The sequence below is a fragment of the Caloenas nicobarica genome, chromosome 2 (genome assembly GCF_036013445.1).
Source record: "Caloenas nicobarica isolate bCalNic1 chromosome 2, bCalNic1.hap1, whole genome shotgun sequence".
Taxonomy (NCBI): Eukaryota; Metazoa; Chordata; class Aves; order Columbiformes; family Columbidae; genus Caloenas; species Caloenas nicobarica.
Genome location: NC_088246.1, coordinates 77,529,083 through 77,549,695, shown reverse-complemented (window position 1 = coordinate 77,549,695; position 20,613 = coordinate 77,529,083). Strand labels below are relative to the sequence as shown.

Here is a 20,613-nt window from a genome sequence, read left to right as displayed (position 1 = left end):
TTTGCAGAAATTAAATTTCAGAAAAATGTCATATAAAGGCCAGCACATAAGTTAACTACAAGTATAGCACAGTTTTTATTTATAACTTGAAATAACAATAATTAAGCATTGATTGGAAGTTAGTTATGGAATTTAATTTTTATGTTTCTCCCTAATTCATCTACTAAAAACATTAACATTAAAATCAAAAGCCCAAAGTAAGCTATCCTTTTAAGGCAAAGCAGATAATTTTACAGAAGTGCTGACAAAGGCTTCTTCCAAAAAGTGGTATAGTGTAATACCTGCTGAGACTTATTGAAACGATGGATCTCGTCAATAAAGAGGATGGTTTTTCTCTTGAAGAGTCTTTTTTCATTCTGGGCTTGGCTGATGACATCTCGAACATCGTTTGTCTTGGCACTTGTGGCTGACAGTGTCACAAACCTCGTGCCATTCTTTTTGCTGCTGTTGGCTATGATATGTGCCAGCGTAGTCTGAAACAGCAATAGGAAAAAAATTGTAAAAATTGTTTTCGACACAGAAAGTACTTATTAAAAGGAAATACGCAAAGAACAAAGCTATATGTTCTGGACATAGGGACAGTGTTGACAGTTTATAGAGTAAGGTATTTTAGTTCATGCTATTCTAGCACACAGAAGACTTGAAAACTTCCTGCTAGAGGTAGCTGTCAATTCCACCACTGCGTTTCTAATGCCTGCACTTTCACGAAGCAAACCTCTTCAGTCGCAATGCTGAAAAGGCCAACAATGACAGCTGTCTCCTCTACCACAGAAGAAAAACTCTTCACCAAATATATTTGTGTCACAGAAGACGTGCTGACTGCAATTTGCTGTGCAGTTATTTTGGAGCATATGTTAATGGATAAAGAGCTGGACTACCCTGAGACACCTGCAGGAGAGTTTAAAATGCAACCACATTTGAGAAATAAAAACCTACAATGTTGTTAATTAAAGCTTTTACTATTTCTGCTGCACATAAAAATGAAATTGATCAGAAAGCACTTCTCTACAAAAGCAAGAGAATGTCAGTACTGAAAAAATATATGTATACTTAAGAAAATGTAACTCTTTAAATCTAAACAGTCAACTGTAATCAAATGCTGGCCCAGGGAAGTAAAAGACAGCTAACTGGACAAACTGTTGTTTTAGTGAGCAGCTATGGTTTTTGTTTTGTTTTGTTTTTCCTTATAGACAACTCCTTTAAAGCAGAAATTGTTTATAGGGAATTTCACTTAGCCTACCAAAGCACAGAAGCAACCTCCGGTACTACCTCTGAGAGAGATTCACTACACCTGAACACACCACAGGCATAATTTTCAGATCTTCCTTGACAACACTTAGTAAAAGCAGCCTTATCTGCACATCCCAAGCAGAGAGCATATCTGTTTGGAAGTACTGCTTGAGAAAAACAGGTGATTCTTCATTAAAGAATGAGCTCAAGGAGACTGAAGACAGGAAAGCCTCAGCAGATGAGGAGTGTGACAGGTGCCGACAAAACCGCTTCAGAAGATGTTCCAAGTACTGAGGTTAAAGCAGCAGGTGCTGCCAACCTGATCCTCTTGCAGGGAGGCCGCAGAAGCAACCACCTACCACACAGCTACCAGTGGTGTTGGCAGGACCACATTCACTGCCCTAACAGCACTGCTCTGCCTCTTTAATGGATCTCCTCATCCCTGAAATGGCAACCAGCCCAAGATGCGAAAGGGGAGGATGTATCACTATTTATTCTTGTTTTATGTTTAGTAAGGGCTTCCTGATTGTCCTCAGAAGAGGTGTCATTTCACGTCCTAAGACTCGCATCCCATGTCAGATCCTCTCTCACCCCCGGAGCTCAAAGCACCTGCCCCTCCCCTCTCTGTATTGCTGGAGAAGACAAGACTGGAAAGACATGCTGGAAAGTGCTTGCAGCAAAGCCTACAGATATCAGGAAGATCAAGCTGCAAAGCCTACAGATATCACGAAGATCTGGGAAACCAAAGAACAAAAGTGAAACTATCTTTGAAACTAAGCTAACAAAATAAAACCAAAATTGGTGTTTCCTTACAAAACGCCCTTGCTTCAGAATGTACTTTTCAGAGGATGCATCCGTGCCTTGAAAAATCACTGAAAGCATGGAAACCCCTAATATATCAAATTTGATGATGAAAAAGCAAAAATGTACCTCTTCCTCCTCTAAAAGTGGGAGGGGAATGGGGGGGTGGGGAGGAGGGAATCAAATAGCTATTCTTGTACCTCCATTTGAACTGGTAGCTCATACTTCATCCTGGCCCTTGTTCACCAGGTCACAGATAGTTTTGTTGTTGAAACAAACAAACAAACAGCAAGGAATTGTTTTTAAACGCATGCACAGTCATCCATATTTCTACCCCTAATTCAGGAAAAAAATTAAAAAGATATTTGTTTGAAAGTTACTATTAGACCAAGAACCTACTTGAGAACTGCTGTACAGCTTTCAGCCAGCATGCACCTCTCCCTCCCTGCCAACTTCTGGGTCAAGAAAGGTTGTAATAAGAATAACATATATTGCCTTTCAAAAGCAATGCTTAACATGGACAGGCATGTTCATGGCCTCTTCCCTCTGATCTGCACAATCAATCATTCAGCAAGTCAAACTGCCCATCACACGCAGGTCGAACTTTCCTCTTTCGTCTGAAAGCTTATTATTTCCCAAGAGCTCAATTTTTTTCTGCTGCCTTTTTTCCTACCATCCCAAGCAAAAGTCAGTAACATGCTACACTCTTTTCTTCCTCTTTGTTACTATCAGGTTACAACCTAAGGAACATATAACCCAGTGGAGATTTAACTTAAGCAGGGTAGCCTGAGGATGAAGGCACTAGCACAGAACAACTGCAACTGGTATGCTAAACCTCTAGTTTCTCTGGCTAAATTCAGGGGCAACGTATTTGAAAGACAAGAAGAAAATTAGAAATCCGATATGGAATGAAGCAGAAGAATACACACTGAATATCCTTCATCATCTGAAATGAATTTTGAAGTAGATTTGATTGTTACATTAGAAAAAAAGTATTTTAAAATAGTGACACTAATGTTGCAATTTAATATGAATGAATATATCTGTATCAGAACCAGCATAACAAGCAGGAAGAGGAAATATAAACAAGTAGATATTCTGCTTCTTTTATTAGACACGTGTTTCTCCTTTACATCGTGGCTTTTTTCCTTATGGGGAGGAGCAGAAGTATTGTTTCCTGTAAACTAAGTAGTATTTATAGCAATGAGGATAGAAGTGATCCTGCAAACTAACCTTTTGCTAACTTCACTAAAAACTACACCTTCTAAAGCTTGCAGTGCAGTATCCTTGCCCCTTTCAGAAATCATTCTCAATTCTCATCTATTATCCCACCAAACTGTCCAAACCCACACCTATCGTCTCAAGTTTTATGCTGAAAATTGCAAGACCTTACTGACTTACCTGTTTAGACAGGCTAAAGAAGTGCCATCCTAAAGAGCCATTCTGAAACACATCCACCAAGGAACTAATGAACCATTACTCACTGATGAATAACACTTGCGACTTGAGCCTGTGGTCACTGATTTCCAGATCCATTTCACACAAAACAAACATTAAATGACTGAAACGCTTCTCCACTCTCCTGCAAATTTCTCCATGTCAGCCCAAATAAGAATATCTTTTCCCAAAGGCTGCAACTAACTGAGATTTAAAAAAACCTCACCAACGAAACAAAAAAAATAGCCTAGCAAGCTCACTCCCAGCAACTATGCTACCGGTTCTTCAAGGTTTTTATATGAATTATGGATGAAATAAAAGTAACCCACAAAGTGTGCTTGGCTCCACACACCTCTCACTGTCAGAGCAGATAAGTCAATCAGATTTGCTCTTTTGGTTAGCTAGATGTTTGTACTAGGAGACAAGAATTTTCTGTATGTCCACAAGTCTCCTTGACTGGGCAACCCTCTTTGACTGTAACCTATTTCCCTGTTCTCTGCGCTGTCACCAGTCAGTGCAACCTCACACCTGAGGCTGGAAGAAAATAGTAAAAAGCGAGTACAAATTAAGCCTGTCCTAGTTCAATGACTAACATTACTCACTCAGAAGCAATGTGGTCTTTTCATTTTTGCATCTCTTTACCAGGCCATTAAACTACACCCACTGCACTAGCTCACCAAAGTCCCTTCCAGGAATAAAGAGAGGTACTGCCTAACTCTCTTCAGAAAGTGGAATTGAAAAAAATGGGAAGAGATTAGCATATATGGTCAGATCATAGTCAAAAAGACTCCAGTCAAGAAGTTGACTGTGAAAACTAAGGTCATTCTTATCTCAGTCTTGTGGAAGAACAGGTAGACCTTGTTTAGGGATCTGTCTATGGTTGCCCGTTCACAGTGACTTTCCTTACTGATTCTTAAATCACATAAATTCATCAAAACAGCTGTTGTAGATGACAATCACAGAAAACCCATGGTCTCTCAGTTTACATCTACACTGTGTTCAGCAGTCATGTCAGAGAGCTCCTGCAAGGGGTACAGAACAGCTCACAGCCATTCCGTTCCAGCCTCTGAGTAATTTTCACTTCTCACAGCCTTTCCACGAGGAGGTGACATTCATACTACACCTTACAGAAGCACACTGGTGCAAGAGCTTTTCTTGCACCTGGATGGGCCCTTCCAACAAGTCTGAAAGGTTGTATGGTCTGCTAGGCCATGTTTAGGTGACCCAAGGAGAGCTGGCACATATCTACACTAGAGTATAGAATGCAGCACAGCATGGATTATTCCTGAGCAGGGATAATCTAGTTGGCATCTAGGCTTCCCCACCAAGTGACTTTGCTGGCTTGTTCCAGAGTAAACCACAGTGTGAATTATGTTTGTGGCAGGGATGACAAAAGACTAACAGCTTAGTGCAAAACAAGAGCCCAACAGACTAACTATACCTATAGACTTGTACTGTCTAAACTATGTTATCAGAGTTCTGAACTGGCATCCTGCTTTTTTCTGCTGCTGTCTGACCATGACTTTCCATGTATTTCTTCTTCTTCCTTTATTCTGGCCAGGATTTCCACATCTTTGCTTACATGGTGTTGCCACCAACAGCCTCTCCTCACCCTCAGCTCTCCCTTTGATGGCAGCAGGGCCATACTGTGGTTGACAAGCAGTGAGGAAAGGCCACACTTTTTTGCTGTCCTGAATGAGACACCAGTAGTGCCGGCATGCTTGGATGTCAGCCAGGGGCGCAGTTCCCTGGGACACAGCTTCAAAAGCGGGGGTCTGTCCTACCCAACACTGGTGAGCTGACCCCAAGCTACCACACTGCATCACAGGAGATGAACCAGGCTGTGTCTAAAGGAAACTGGCAGGATAGCAGATGAACATGGCCCAGAGACACTGTTTGTAGAGATAAACGCAATCAAAAGTGGCAGCAGCTGGCATTTATATAAGGGCAGATGCTATTCTTACCCATCTTGTTTGGTTCCTCGCACCCCAAATAGCCCCCTGTGAGACTACTGGAGGAGTAAGACGTCATGGAACAACAGCCACAGCATGTGGTTTACAGCACTTCCAGAATCCAAGTCCGACCAAACATAAACAGAGGCAAGGTCATTGCATAATATTTACTGAAATGGAGCTGTGCCTCCGTTTGCTGCATTTAGATTTGTCTCCTCATATTACATCTGCATTACAAATACAATTGTATTTTCCTCTTCCAGTTTTCTTCTTCCTAGAGAGCTATCCTAAGTTATTCCTCATTTAGGCTGGCATAAGCAAAACCAAGCACGCTGCATTCAAAGACTTAGAATCACAGAACCATAGAATGTCCTGAGTTCGAAGGGACCCACACGGATCATTGAGACCAACTCCTGTCCCTGCATAGGACAACCCCAAAATTCACACCATGTGTCTGAGGGTGCTGTCCAATCGTTTCTTGAACACTGTCAGGCTTGAGGTCATGACTACCTCACTGGGGAGCCTGTTCCAGTGCCCCAAGCAGTATGAATAAGAGAAGATGAAATACACTCAAGTAATCAAATAGCCATTTAGTTAATCACTTGAATTAGCAAAATAGAAAACGCTGGAGGGATCATAAATATGCAGGGAGCAAAATATCTAAGTTGGGCTTGCTGTTGGTGTTTCAATGTGTCACAGAGCAAAGCCTTGAATAAAAACAAAGAAAAGAAATACAAGGAGTCCTAGAAATAAAACATAAACTCAGTGGAGATTTGATAGAAACTTCAAAGACCACTTACTGGGGTTTTTTAATGTTTTGTACTCATATCAACACAGTATATTTTATCTTAGCACTAGATTGCAGATATGGACCACAGAAAATCACGCGTGAATGTTCTTTGTTTTATCTTCTGTAGGGAGCAGGTTCCAGATGCTGCCTACTTTGTTCTTGTTAAACAGCGAACATAACAGGGAATGTTTACCGTATTTAAATACAGAATGTTCAGGTTTATAAGGCTTAAACTATATCTGTGGCAGCAAAATTATTCAGTGCTCAAGTTACGCTGTGACCCTCCACTAACTCTTTACTAAAATTGGTGCCTCATGGCAGACAAGCAAAAATCTAAATCCCTGCATTAAGGTGTCAGAAATCACAGTACAGCTTACTCGGATTACATGAGGATTCATACAGGCTTTTAAAAATTTGCATAGTCAGGATGAACAAGCTAACTGTTCCTAAGTTAATAACCATGGCATCTCTTCGAGGCAGTGTTTCTTCTTCTGGCCTGTGTCTGGTCAGCTTCTCAAAAGCAGAAAGTATGTTCTTGTAAAAGTAAAAACAAAGAGTCAAAGGCTTTTCACCTAGAGCATCTTGGCTTCCTAAGAAACTAGGATGACAAAAGCACAAAGATCACGCAATACAGGTGCAATACAGACGGAAACTCAAAAGAAAATACACTCACAACAGATGTATGCTGATTTTGGTTTTCAGTTTTGATTGTGCTTCTTTGAATATTCAAGTGCAGCTGAGGCTGAAATCAACTTGGGCAGAGCAGTGCAAAGCACATGTATTTTTACTCAGGTACCTAGCTTTACTACTTTCATGATAAAAACTCTCCAGAAGTACTCTTGACCTACAGTATGAAATACTGCATTTATAGCAGTTGAATGGCCAAGATTATTCTCTTCTTGCTTAGAGCGTCTGTTGAACTACTATTTTTCATAAAAGTCCAGACTGATAAATAATATGTAAATTAATTTGAAATTTGGCCCCAAGGATTAATTCCATCTCCAGTTGGGTGTTTGGTTTGTTTTTTTTTTTTTTTTTTTAACTTAGTCCAGCTCTATCCTTTTCAAAAGAAGTACTGGTTAGTGTTGTATTTGGCTGTAGAAATGGAAGAAAGCATAGATGACCTGCAATAATCAGATTCCAAGGGCAGCAGGAGTGTGAAGAGGTTTAAGGAGTCTACGACCATCTTACACAGCACTTCTGAATTTAGACCAACATATCTAATTATACTCCTGTTTTAGCACCTACCCTCTAATGTAAGGCTATTTGGTTATGGGCAGAGCTTAGCGCATGGGCTTGTTACATTTGAAGCTACATAACACACAATTATTTCTTAATATTTTTCCCACTGAAAAAGACTGTACTTAACAGAAGTTTTTGATTATTAGTCAAACCAGTCTGGAGGCAGTGAGAATACTTACTTCTCCTTCACAAGATCTTTCAAGTTGCAAACACTATGTTATGTGATTCTTCACATAAAAAGAGAAATAGGCTTCCTTTTCGTGTGTCCAATCTCCACCTCTTTCAGGTTACTTCTTCATTAGATGTTTACTTAGACTTGCTACACATGTACAGCCCAAATAGTAAGTGAATGAGACAGGCAGGCAACCACAGACTTCTTTTTCCATCCTTAGGGGAACTATTTTGCCTTGCATGTTAAATCTGTAAGGACAGGAATTTAATTAAAAAATTTCCAAGTAAAAGATGGAACTTTCAGTCATTTACCTGAGACAGACAATACCATAAAAAAGGCCTGAGATGAAACCCTACTCTAGCACCATCCTATAAATATTGATAAGCATGGGCAAAGGTAAAAGGTCAACTTTTTGCGGTAGGAATTTCTGGTTCAGCCAGGAATGGATGGTCCATCAAGAGCTAGCTGACAGTGTGTAGCCTCAAAACTGTTTGTTCAGAAGGAGTAACACAGAAAGGAGATAAGCTAACCAACAGCTTAAGTACTCGAAGAGAGAAAATGTAACAGATGGAACCGTTCCTTGATGGGGCAAAAGGCACAGTCTTGAGTCAAGTTGGATGACTGATGAGCAGCCTTACTAAATACAACTCTGCATAAGGCATATGGGTGAGGAAGACAGGTTGTGAGAGAGTGAAAGCATGAAACAGATCACCCGTTATTCAAAGACAGTCTTAGAACCACAGGAGGTTCCCAAAGAAGACCTGAAACACAAGTGTAAGCTGTCACAAGCTCAGGAAAAAACATTTCCACAGCCAAGAAAAGGTGGGTTCATTAGACCACATCCCAAAGGTCACTGAATTCAGTTCTCATTTCCAGAGACTGTATGTGGCCTTTGCTTTCTTACCACTGTATTTCTGACAGCAATTTTTTCTAAGGAAAACGAGCTTCAAGAAAGAACAAGCAAACACTGTTGACACAGATCACAAGAAACCAAAGGCAAAAGAGTAGGAATAAATAAAGAAGCAGATGCCTGAACATGTTATTCAACAAGCTAGATTCCTATTTATTAAAGAGTTCAATTTCACTTCTCTCTCTGGCCACCTTACTTCTGTCAATCCACCTTCCCTTTAATGAGATTTTAGAAACAGCCCTTATTTACCTCATCTCCTCAGATCTCTTTCTGAATTACCTTGCTATTTTAAAGAAAGTGACAATTATTTAAGTTCACCAGCCGCTGCTTTTCAGGTATATGTTATCTAGCCTAAGCAACCTGTTGCATTATTACTAATACTATTCATCTATGAATTATTCTTATAACTGCTCCTTATTAACTGTGATTAACTGGCATAATTATTCAATTATCATACATAGAAAGTTTATCTTCAAAGAAGTATGCTGATAAGAGGAAGCTGCTGCTCTGTCCTTCACTCTTCTGCTAGCATTAATTAATTAGTCATTGTTTCCCCTGTCCCAGATTTCCCATACATACTCTCACACATACTCAAGACATCTATCTAATATGCAAAACTTAATGATGTGCTCACATTTGACTGACGTAGATACCTATATATTCTGCCTGCTTATCTTCGCCCCTCCACAAATCTGGAACACAGAGAAAAACGACAAAATGAAGGCGAGATCTTTCAGCGCTTGCTCTTGATCACACCTGAGGCATTTGTTTGGTCCTCCCCTCACTACAGATGTGGATCCCTTCACTGCTGCGCTGCAATTGCAGTGTCTTTTGGGATTCAACACAGTCAGCTCCCAGTATCTTCAAAGAGGCAGAACAAGATTGCAGAGCAGCCAGATCTTTCAAAGACTTATTAGTTTCAGAGGGTTTGCTTATGGGTGGATGAGCGCCTGGCCACAGTGTCAGCTCCCTTCCACACCTGAACTGCATTCTCGGGGGCCAGAATTTATGAGCTAAAGCGAACCCTACACTAGTAATCTGCCAGTATTTCACCCTGTTTCCTAGACGTTTTTACAGATTCTGTTTTGTTGCTGTTTTTAAGGTTCTCAGCTTCTGTGTTTTAATTAAAGGCTTTAGAGTTTAACAAATCTAAATTATATGAAATCAACAAGGGTGTGAGTAACGAGTGCAAGCTGCAGGGAGCAGGGCTGGTGGTGATGAGCCCCTTCTATTTTATTCAGGAGGAAAGTCGTGCTTTTTGTAATCCAAGTGAAAACTTGCAGGCATCGGCCAACATAAAAACATCACAGGAGGTGTGAAGAAGGCAGGAAAAAAAAGAGCACGCTCAGAAAAATAAACCTTGAAGTTCATCAGCCTCGAAAGCCGCATGGAACAGAGAAGGGCCTGACCATCCAGCCCGAGCTGGACGGTGCGAACCTGTGCCCGGTCGCGAATCGCCGGCCCGCCGGGCCCGGGAGCGGAGCCCCGCGGCGGGCCCGCGGCAGGGCGGGAGCAGCGGCGGCGGGGCCCGGCGGCGCCACTCACCTTCCCGCAGCCCGGTGGCCCCCAGAGGATGAGGGAGGGGATTTCGTGGGACTCCAGCAGCGACCGCAGCAGGGTCTGCGCTCCCAGCACCCGCTCCTGACCCACGTAATCCCCCAGCGTGTCCGGCCGCAGCCGCTCGGCCAAGGGCTTCCCGTCCAGCTTCTCCGCCAGGCCGGCCCGGCGCAGCGCCGCCGCGCTGCCCGCTGCTGAGCCCCCATCCTCCGGCTTCGCGGCGGCCTCCTCCCGCCCCGCCCCGCTCCTCCTGCCGGGGGCTCCCGGGCTCTGCCCGCCGCCGCGGCCCTTGTGGAAAAGGGAGAAGACGGGGGTTGCGGCGGCGGGGCGGGCCTGCTCCGGGTCCCCCTGCGCCTGGCTCCCCGGCGGGGCGGCGGCGAGACGCGGCCGCTTGCTGGGGGGCGACGAGCCCGGCTCGGCCTCGCCCTCCGCGGCCTGCAAGCACCGGTCCAGGTGCGCGTTGATGTCCGCGCCCGGCAGCTGCCGCAGGCACACGGGGCACTGCACCAGCGGCTCCGCCATCGGCTCCCGCCGCGGACGGCCCCGTGAGGCGCCCGGCGGTGGGGCAGGAAGCGAGGCCGCCGGCCCTCGGCGCCCGCAGCCCTTCGGGAGCTGTAGTCCGCCCGGCCCCGCTCCCCGCCCCGAGCGCAGGGCGTCGCGGGGCAGGTTCCTCAGAGGCAGCGGCTCGTCCGCTCTTAGTTGTGTCTGTAACCCGTGCTACCGTTTTTCTACCCTGACATAAGATGTTGAAAAGTCTATTTGGGATGGCCCGTCCCTGGAGACATCCAAGGCCAGGCTGGACGGGGCTCTGAGCAACCTCATCTAGTGGAAGACGTCCCTGCTCATGGCAGGAGGGGGTGGGCTAGATGAGCTTTGAAGGTCCCTCCCGACCCAAACCATTCTGTGTTTCTATGCGCAGTATCTCTGCGGTCTCTCATTCCAGGACGGTGCGGGGTTGTCACCGCTGGCTTTATGGCGTGCAGGTGCTGCCTCAGTGGGGTTGTGCAGCCTGGCATGGGGAAGGGGTGCGAGAAGAGCAAGGCCGCACCAGCCCCGTTCTGATGTCCTGAGGCCCTATGGAGCTACCTTGGGGTCACGCCGATCAATATTGTCAAAGTCTGTGTATTTGGGGGTCCACCGGGTCGTTCGTTGAAATGTGTGAAAACTTCATTCTCAGTTGAAGAGCTACCAATAAATTATTTATTTTTTTAAAATAAATACATCTCTTGTATTATGCAGAATGCAGGGCAGGTTGTATTTGAAAGAAAAACATGGTAAGCGGTACTGTTTGCATCCTAATTTACCAGCTGAACTTGACCCACTCATAATTCTTTCCACATTACATCTTGTTTTCTTTCTTAAATTATATATTTAGGTTTAATTATATACTGTTACATAATCATTCCCAGCTTGTAAAATTCAGGTCAGTCTAATGTCAAGATGTACTGGGAGGTAAACAAGTCTGGCTACTGGCTAATGGTACCTGTCCCTAGGCTTAAATTTTGAAAATGACTGGTTTGCAAAAGGCCAACGGGTCAGAAATGAAGATTTTTATTTGAACTGAAGATAGAGACCAAAGGACTGAGTTTCGAGAGAAGTGCTTTACAGCCCGTCATGTAAACCTAGTTATGGCTGAAGGGGTTACAGTCTAAAAACAGATGATAAAAGAAAAAGGGCTTTTTGTGGATTCTTTTTGGCTGATACCTGTTTGCCTGCCCATTTCTATTTCTGACCAGTTTTATAAACATTTCCTATATTGTTTATATTTTTATTGTGTAATTTTTGGTACTTTATTGTTTAAATGGTTATTGTGCTAATATATTCATTTTCTGTGTTTGGGCAGTAAAAGCAGTAGGACTGTAGATATATAAACCCTGTGCATATAGCTAGTCTAGTTTCTATGTTTTTATGACGTGTGGTTTCTGAGAGTGTAAGTGAAGATGTGGTTCATGAAGCAAGCTATTTTACTTGAAGTGAGAGATTGGCTTGCTGAAGGTGACCCAGAAGAAAGCATCTTCCAGGCCAAAGTTGGGGAATGTCAATGATGGGGGGGAGGTTTTCATGGTCCTTTGGGGGAAAAGGAGCTCAACACCCATTTGAACTTTTTTTTTTTTCCCTTTTAGTAAGGTGGAAGGCCATAGCCTCTGGTTGCTCAGTGGCACATGACCAGGTGGGATTGCTTCTCTGGGACTGTGAAGGGGGCACTTGCAAACAAATCTCACTATGTGCTCCTCAGAAACTTTCTGTTGTTTAGCTTATTGTTTTGGGGATATATTAAGGTCATAATGGGGGAGAGGGCAATCACATTTGGACTCAGTCCTTGTCTCTGCTTGGTAACAGAGCTCAGTAATACCTTTGGGCTTGCCATCCCGTTAATATTTTCCCAGATAACTGACCCATTGGTCAGCTTGAAGGAACAACATGTTCTTTCAGTAGGACACGTCATTCTCGTTAGATGGATGGCCGCATTTGGTGATCATAACCTAGAGGATGATGTGCTCTTTGAAGAGCTATGGAGAACCTGAATCATCTTTCCCTGGTTGCAGATATGTCAGGCCAGAAGTAGTCTTCACAGCCAGGTTACTCTCAAACGCTGTGGAATTTGAGTTGCTGGAGACATGGAGGGAACAGGAGGGCATTACCCTTTTTTTTTTTCTGACAGCTTTGGAGTATGTTGCATCACCTCTTGGTGTGGAACAGATCAAAGGATCTGTAGATAATGGCTTGAAGGATGGACCGATCCCTTGTGGTATGTCACCTGCAATTGTCAGTGTGTTTAGGAAAACTCAAGAACCCTGCTCTTGAGAAACAGGGGAAGAAAATCTCATAAAGTGCCCTTTTGCCTGAAGGAGATGAAAAAGGATGTCAGAGACATGAGCACTGGTGATAGAAGCTAGAAGCAGCAGACTTGGGATTTTTACATACTGAGTGCACAACTTCTTTGGATGATGGATGTCTTGGGAGTTCCATGCTGGTGTCCCTGCACCTCACATATTAACAGCACGCTCTAGGGCTGCAATACCATGGTGACAGGAATCTCTCTGGAAGGCTGATTTGCAAGCTACATGCTTGCACTGTCCTTTGCTGTCCATCATCTATAAATGTCACCACTAGCAAGCCACCTCCTGTGTCACACATGATAGCATATGGCATCTTTCTCATCTGGGAAGAGTATGGAAGGCTAGCCATGGGCAGTGCAGTTAGTCAATGTAGGTATACATCTAATCTGTTGCATGTGCACAGATGTGGGGTCAAAACACAGTGAGGAACATTTTCTGTTGGAAGGTGTTCAGGTAAAAATAACTAATTTAATAGGGTCTCTGGTTGTATAGTGAAAGCTGTTCCTCTGTGGTGCTCATGACCATAAGGTTGTATATACGTTCTTAATTACACCACATAGTTTATGGTATTTATGCAAGTTAAAATGAAAACCATGACCTGTGTGACAAGATTGACCAGATTCAGGTTTCTAGAGCTAAAGCATTAGCACCATGCTTTTGTAGCCAGGTTTCCAGTACAGTGTAGGAAGGGTTGCAATAATAACAACGAAAATGTTTTTGTCCACTATTTCCTGGGTCTACACAGATTTGCTAAGTGAGATTTTAGAGTAGTTTCTCTTACTCTTTTAAAATCAGTGTGCAAAAAGACATCTTTTCCAAGTGTGACCAAGTGATTACTTGGAAAGGAGAACGCACCACCTTGCTGTGGAATAAAAGTCCTTCTACAGAGAATTAATCTAAACTAACAGCTTGACTTGCAATAACTTTCCAGCCAATCTTGCCATTAGACAAGCCTCAATGATCCTACATCGCACAAGTACTAGGCACATAGTGAGGGCCTACAGTGGGAAGGACCCCAGCTGAGGACTTTGCTCTTCTACAGCCTTCAACATAGCGCCCAAAATCACCACCATTTTGGCAATTACCTGTTTCTGTGGTATAGGATAGTAGGAAGAGAAGGAAGGACTGCGTTCAGGCCTAAACCACTTTGTTTTATATCTGAAATCTTAATGGACTTTATGGCAGAGTCCTCGCATGTCAATTTTCTGGAACTACAACATAGGGAAGGAGAACACATTGAGCAACAGGGAACCACTCAAAATGTTTAAAAACTGGGGAATGACCCATAAGCAAGGTCTGCAAGCAACAGCAATATATTTTGATTTGATAGAGCTAAATATTTTCTGTGAACAAATTGAATTACATTGGTCTTGTAGCCTGCTTGAATTATTTGGTGTTGAATGTAGATGAGTAGGTAGAACGACATCTCTGAACAGCTAGTGCTGTATTTTTGTATTGGTTCAGAAAGTATGAGATTTGTAACATAAAAGACTTCAACAATGTCAGTTTTCTAAGCTAAAATGCATGAATGACACTGATGTTTCTCATTTGTCTTTCTTTTTTACAGCCAAGAAGGTGGAGAAATCAGAAGCTACAAGTGTTCCCTGGTTTATGAATCTAAGGTGGAGAGGAAAACAGAGAGTAAATTAACTGGGCATAGTATGAAGCTAATTAAGATTAACAGGCTGGAAGAGATCAATACACGACAAAACAGCAACAGACTGGAAAAAACAGCCTTTTTTCAGAACATGGAAAAAGTGGAAAGGACTAGAAGCTTTCAGGAAGAAAAATTCAGTGAATCAGATCCTGAAAGAGAAGATGAAAAGGTAACTAACTAACTAACTGCATAATTAGTTTTGTCTTTCCAACACACTCTCCCTTTCTTCTTTCAGCTAGTTAAAGAGTTTACTATGGTGTTTCCCAGTAGAGCTGAATTTTTCATTACCATTTGTGAAAATGTGTTGCAGCTGTGAGAGACTGGTCAGCATCTTTTAATCTTTTGGATTCACAGAAGCAAGCATGTGTGTTTTTATTCTGGGGTTCATCTACAGCTGGACTTATGTTCAGAAGTTGTAAAGAAGTTGTGTGGTTCCGCAGCTATTCAGAACCAGAAGGTAAATGTGGATTTTGTTGGATTCGTGTTTTGAAAGCATTTGTCCTATCTAACAGCTTTGGAGTTAGTGGGGACTGAATGAATCCCATTGGAAGAGCAGATTTCCCAGAGGAACCAATGCAGCTTTGTCCTTTGCTCCCCATTAAGACTGGGGGAGCAGGGCATGGTTACATGCTGTGTGCCATGGTTGCAGGGCTGAGTGTCATCCAGCCTAGCTCTGTGCTGCACCTGTCTCCAGTAAGAATGGTGCTGGGCATCACAGTATGGGGTCTCTGGCAGGAAAATGACCCTGTGACCAGCCAAAATGTGTTCGGAAATAGCAACACATTTCCTTGTGATCTTATTATCCTTCTTCTATGGGAGAGTTTGGAGGAACCAGTATTTGTATTGATACATCATTTAGGCAAGAACTAAGAAAATGTGCTTGCAATAGGGCAATAAGAAATTAATTTCACACACTAGTTCGTGATATGACTTGAAAAATTCGTTCTGTGGCTGTGTGTGTGCTGATTGTGCTGATATGGTAGAGCAGTTTTCAAGTATTCTGTATATGTTTTCATTCATATGATACCCTGGAGCATTGATGTAACGTAGATTTCATGATGATTGTATTTGTATTCACAACTCAATAAGCCGAATTTTTGATATTTCTTAATCTGCTGGGTCACCTTCATGCAAAATGATTGCAGTCTTCAATAAGCTACTACAATATTTACATTGTAGGGAAGAAAATGATCTATATATTAAAACAAACAAAGCATGTCTCAGATGTAGTCCGTGTTTATTTTAGGGGATTTCATTTAGTGTTACAGAGAAAATGAGAATTAAAAAAATAAAGTGAGTGGTTGGGGTTTGGGGGATATTATCTCTTTTAAGAAAGGTTTCTTCCCATATGAAAATCACAACTTGCGCAGGTGAGAAAATTCCTGTTGCTGCCGTTTAGCTCTTCCTTTAGTTTTGTCCCTTTAGGGTCAAGAAAAAGGCTATGCGAGCTGCTTTGTTGGTGTTAATGTATCTTAGTTTGATGACAAATTTCAGATAGTAGCTGAGGTAGGGGGATTTTCCCCCACTTTTTGCTGCAAAAATGCTTGATGCTTGCTTCAATCTAATGCTTGGAACTGGCTCTTTGTTAGGAGTGCTGTAAGAGAAGGCAGGGAGTATTTGGAGGTGTGGTAGGGGAGGAAGGAGTACATTTAGAAGATGAACAGCTGGTGGCTAGTTGCAAGCTGGAGAAATAGCTCTGTATTCCCATTTTAGCTCATCAGTCTCCTGGGGACAAGACTTCAAAGGTGAAAGGCAGTCCAACTGAACTCTGGTAATATACCTCACTGGAGTGAGGTTGCCAGATACATAAACATTAGTTATATTTCTCCTAAGCTTTCACAAGCTTGTAAGTTAATTGCAAAACTTAACTTTCACACTTTTTTTTTTTTTTTTAGGAATTTCTCAATGGGATAGAGAATTGGGCCCTGGCTATGCTGTTAATGTTGATTAAAGGAAAACAAAGACCTTCGTTTGAAAGGTCTTAGCTTGGTCTGCTTGCCTGATGAACAGTTTTATTATACTGATCAGGAAAGGAAGGAAGAAGACTGTGCTGGCAGGAAATACAGTAAACTTTGCTCAGATATATGCATTTACGTATGTATGCTTGTGGGCATATGTACGTAATTTCTGTGGGTAAAGTCCTGCTCACTTTGAAAGCAGTGATGAAACATCTATTTGCTTCAATGGGAGTGAGTTACAACTCAAGAGACCATCTAGAAGAGAGTGGTGAAAGTGTGTACTTGCTGGAAAACATAATGCTGTCTGAAACTAATTGATTATAATTAGAGAAGAAAATGATCCCCTTCCTCAAAACAGCTATTTTTCTAGATATATTTTTTTAATAAAATAAGTAAACACATTTTGTATCTTTCAGTGCAGTAATTTCTTGTAAAAACTAAAACCTAATAATAAAAAAAGACTTTCAAGGCCATTAAAATACTACTACGGAAAGCAAACTCAGCAATTGCTGACCATCAATTACGAATAATGACTTTACAGTGCAATGTACGTCCTTGGGGCTCTACACAAGCTGTGGTGTTGCAGTCCCCTAGATGGCACTCTCTGCCACACCAGCTTTTCACCTGGACTATTTGCTCTTGGGGAGGATGACTCAAAATAACTCATGGCAAAACTGCTCTCTACCTGTTTTACATGTGTTTTATGCAGAATGTCCTCTTGCCCCCTCGATTTGTACAGTTGGCAGCATGAATCTTTGTATCTTGGCTAAATTCTGTATTCAGGAATGAAGTTTTCCTTCAGGTTACACATTAACAAGTGAAAGACATTTAGTTTTATAAAAGCAGGTTTCATGCGTGAGAACCAGATTAAAAACAAGTATAAAAATCCAGATCTGTCCTTGACCCATTGCACTGAACAGCCACACCAAGGGTTGTGCTGGTCCAAGGCATGGGGTGGCACGGAGTAGGAGCAAGCAGCTGTGAGCAGGTAAAACCACCTCTTTTGACAGTAGCACCAGCTTATGCAAAGGTAAATTGATTGAGAAACTACTTCACAGTTTACCCACCTGCATTACCTCCTAGTGAGCTTCAGGTTCCCCACCTAGACTGCCTCTGATGGCCCACCCGAAACTGCACACTGTTGTTCAGTGGTCTGGTCAATGATGGATGCGAGAATGTAATTCAAACTGTTTAATTTTGAATCACGATCTGAAATTAGGGCACTAACCCCCTTACCCCAATGACTGTTGAGTTTTAAATACTGTAAAATTATCCTCTTCAGGATCAGGGACTTGTTTTTAGACCCTGGCTCCATGATTCAGATGTGTGCAACTTGATTCTTTTTCATTAGTAATGTTCAGAACAACAGAAGCTCCTAGGCTCATGTTTACCGAGTTAATAACAAAAGTAACCTACCCACATTGGATAATTATTACATGACTGCTTTTTCAGGAGAGCGATATTAAATAAACATTCAACAAAAGCTAAATCTAGTCCTAAGCTAAGCTTCAAAGCTTTCTGAACTCTGGCAGACCACCCAGGGAAAGAGATTTGAAATTCAGGGTCTCTCAGCAAGCGTAATGCTGCTGCTCTTGCACAGCTACAACTGCAGTTCCTGTGGTTGTCTTATCAGTTTGCATCTACAAGTCTTGGCCATTACCTTGACTTACCGTCTATCTCTTTTACTTATTTGCTATGTGGTGTTAGTACATTCATTTGGGCAATGTTCTGTGACAGTAGAGATGCTCCCGTGCATGTACATGAGCAAGCTTTCCCCTGGAGGTGCGAGCGTTGCAAAGGACCTTTATCTAGAGCTCAGATACAGCTGAACTAGTATGGGTGGTACGTTACTTGCTGTCTACTGAGTGGTGGTGACTGATTGTTTGCAAACTTACGGTCTACTGCAAAATGGAAAGAAAAGGCATTGGTGAAGCTCATTGATATAAATGTTGCTTTTACTATGTTTTTACCTTACATTTGCAGTATTGTATTGTAGTCATTTACTGCAGTTCAGTCCCTATGCTGAGATCTATTTAATTAGTTATACCACAGTCTTGTGTACCAGAATAGAATTTCTCCCATTCTTAGTAAACAAAAACATGAATCCTAACATTTGGTAAAAAATGTGACTTTGTCATTTGCAACTTACTGTTGTATAAGCAATAACCTCTAGCAGCTCTACTGCCCTTGCTGTCCTCCTTGAAATAATGGAAGTGGCAAGAAGCAGAGCTGCTCTTTCCTTACTTCCATATTTCAGGCCGCCTTAGTCCTGTTCTTTTAAGGAAACAATAACTTAATAAGTATTAAACTTCATACCAGCTAGTTTTATTTGGATAGTTGCTATGCCAGTTCATTTTAAAGTTCTGGAGACATTTGGAGTACTTTCAGTTCAGTACAGGTGTTTTTCTTTTTTCTTTTTTTTTTTTTCCTCCTCCAATACAATTTTCCTTGCAAAAGTATCCTTTTGATAATATTCTGAAAAGAGTTTAAGGACTAACTTTTAAATCTTTAGCCCAACTGAAACTGTTGGATATACTCAATATTTGGTGGTCAGCTAAGCTAGGCCTTGGGATGGCTAATTGTCCTCTAGTTCCTTGTCTCCAGTCAGAATGTCATCAGCCTTGTCTCCTTTGAGCCTTTTTTCTCTCTCTTGACCATGACCACAGTTTCTCTAGCAGTTACTTTCTCTGCAACCTCTGTGTTGGAAACAACTGTGGTGGTAACGATACCTTTGCAAGTTCCTTCTTCCAAGCGAGGCTAGAGTCATGAGAGTATTTCGAACATGGAACAAAATGATCACTGTTGCATAATTAGCCCAAAATAACTTTCCTCTGCCCCTGAACACTGTTCAAAATATTGATCTAAATATTTTGACAGAAACCTATTTCTTATTTTACAATTTTAATCAAGAAGGACTCTTTAGCAAAATCCCGCAAGGGATTCTGTACATTTGCAGTGAGACTTCTTAACTGATGAAGAAGAGATCAAAACCCTCAAGGCTTTCTTCAGCCTTGAAATCAAAGCACCCTGTGTAAAGCTTGGCTCAGTATGGTTAGAAAAATGGAAGTGGACTTCAGCCAAGTTTGGGCCCAGTTTTTTTTTACCAGTGTCCTTTTCATTTCAGCTCACTTGAAATGCTGTCATCAGGCATCGTGTTGCCAAACTCAGCCTGGCACAGCTTTGCAGAATATCCTTTCTGCGGTGCAGGTCCCAAGTTTGTGACATTCTGTGTGGAACGTGCAATTCCATGCTTTCAGGCAGCTTTGTTTTACTTAATGCTCCCAGTTCCTGTGCTTGTGAGAGTGTATGTCTGTCCTTCTCAGAAATAAAGAGAGGAGTATCAAGGTTTCCCAACTGAAAAAAACCCACAACTAAACCCTCCCCAACATAACAACTACATAACAATGCAAAATGTGACTTGAGAATGCTCTGAAGTCTCAGAAGCCGGAAGTTGTCTAAGGAAAGGACAACGGTCATTATAACTTACAAATCTCTTGACAGTTTTCAAGTGATATCATAATTTCAGTTTGATTTGTGAAGTTTTAGTACTTGACATTTCTGCTGCTCACATTTCTTCATAGTCAGAGGTAGTGTTTAAAATTCTTTACTTATTCACCTCTGATCAGATAAATACACAAGTAGAGAGGAAATAACACTGTTTTGTCTTGCTGCTTCGTATTCTACAATGTCTGTTAGTGCTCTGTAATTATGAGCACCTATTGCACAAGACATGTATAATTCTTATATATGAGGATTCCTTCCTTCTATGTGGACCTAAGACCTTATTTAATGGTCCTTTACAATCCTTATATGTATTAGACAATAAACTGTGACATGTTTTGTTCCTCAGATATTTAGTTTTCTACCTCTAGAAGTAAAACAGCTTCCCGAGGTTTATAATAGAGCTGGTAGCAGGATTTTTTTTTCTTAAAGTTGCTTACCATTTCCCATTTTAAGATCCAGTTTTCAGTTGTTTAAAAATTTCCCAGGTTTTGGCTCCTCAAGCCAAAATTTCCCATGCAGAATTTGCATCACTTTAGATTGCATGGGAAAATTCAGCAGAAGCA

The 20,613-nt window shown here is 41.9% G+C and overlaps 2 protein-coding genes across 7 annotated transcripts in view; one reads left to right on the top strand and one right to left on the bottom strand.

The window, feature by feature from the left end:
* The window catches only part of WRNIP1 (WRN helicase interacting protein 1), a 28,236-nt gene extending 17,560 nt beyond the window's left edge, over positions 1-10,676 (bottom strand). For both annotated transcript variants that reach the window (XM_065629580.1, XM_065629581.1), the window contains exons 1-2: positions 10,080-10,676; positions 282-473 (exon numbers count right to left, since the gene is read on the bottom strand). In XM_065629580.1, the coding sequence (XP_065485652.1) occupies positions 282-473; positions 10,080-10,613 (726 nt within the window). In that variant the 5' untranslated portion in view covers positions 10,614-10,676. The remainder of the gene's footprint in view (positions 1-281; positions 474-10,079) is intronic.
* MYLK4 (myosin light chain kinase family member 4) overlaps positions 1-20,613 on the top strand; it is an 86,405-nt gene that overhangs the window by 725 nt on the left and 65,067 nt on the right. For 3 of the 5 annotated variants that reach the window (XM_065629573.1, XM_065629578.1, XM_065629577.1), the window contains exons 1-2: positions 14,682-14,757; positions 14,899-15,045. Coding sequence is in view for 1 of the 5 variants with exons in the window: in XM_065629579.1 (XP_065485651.1) it covers positions 14,499-14,757 (259 nt within the window). In the remaining 4 variants the exon portion in view is untranslated. Of the gene's footprint in view, positions 1-14,498; positions 14,758-14,898; positions 15,046-20,613 lie in introns of those variants that run through there. The other 2 variants (XM_065629579.1, XM_065629574.1) reach the window with 2 other exon arrangements.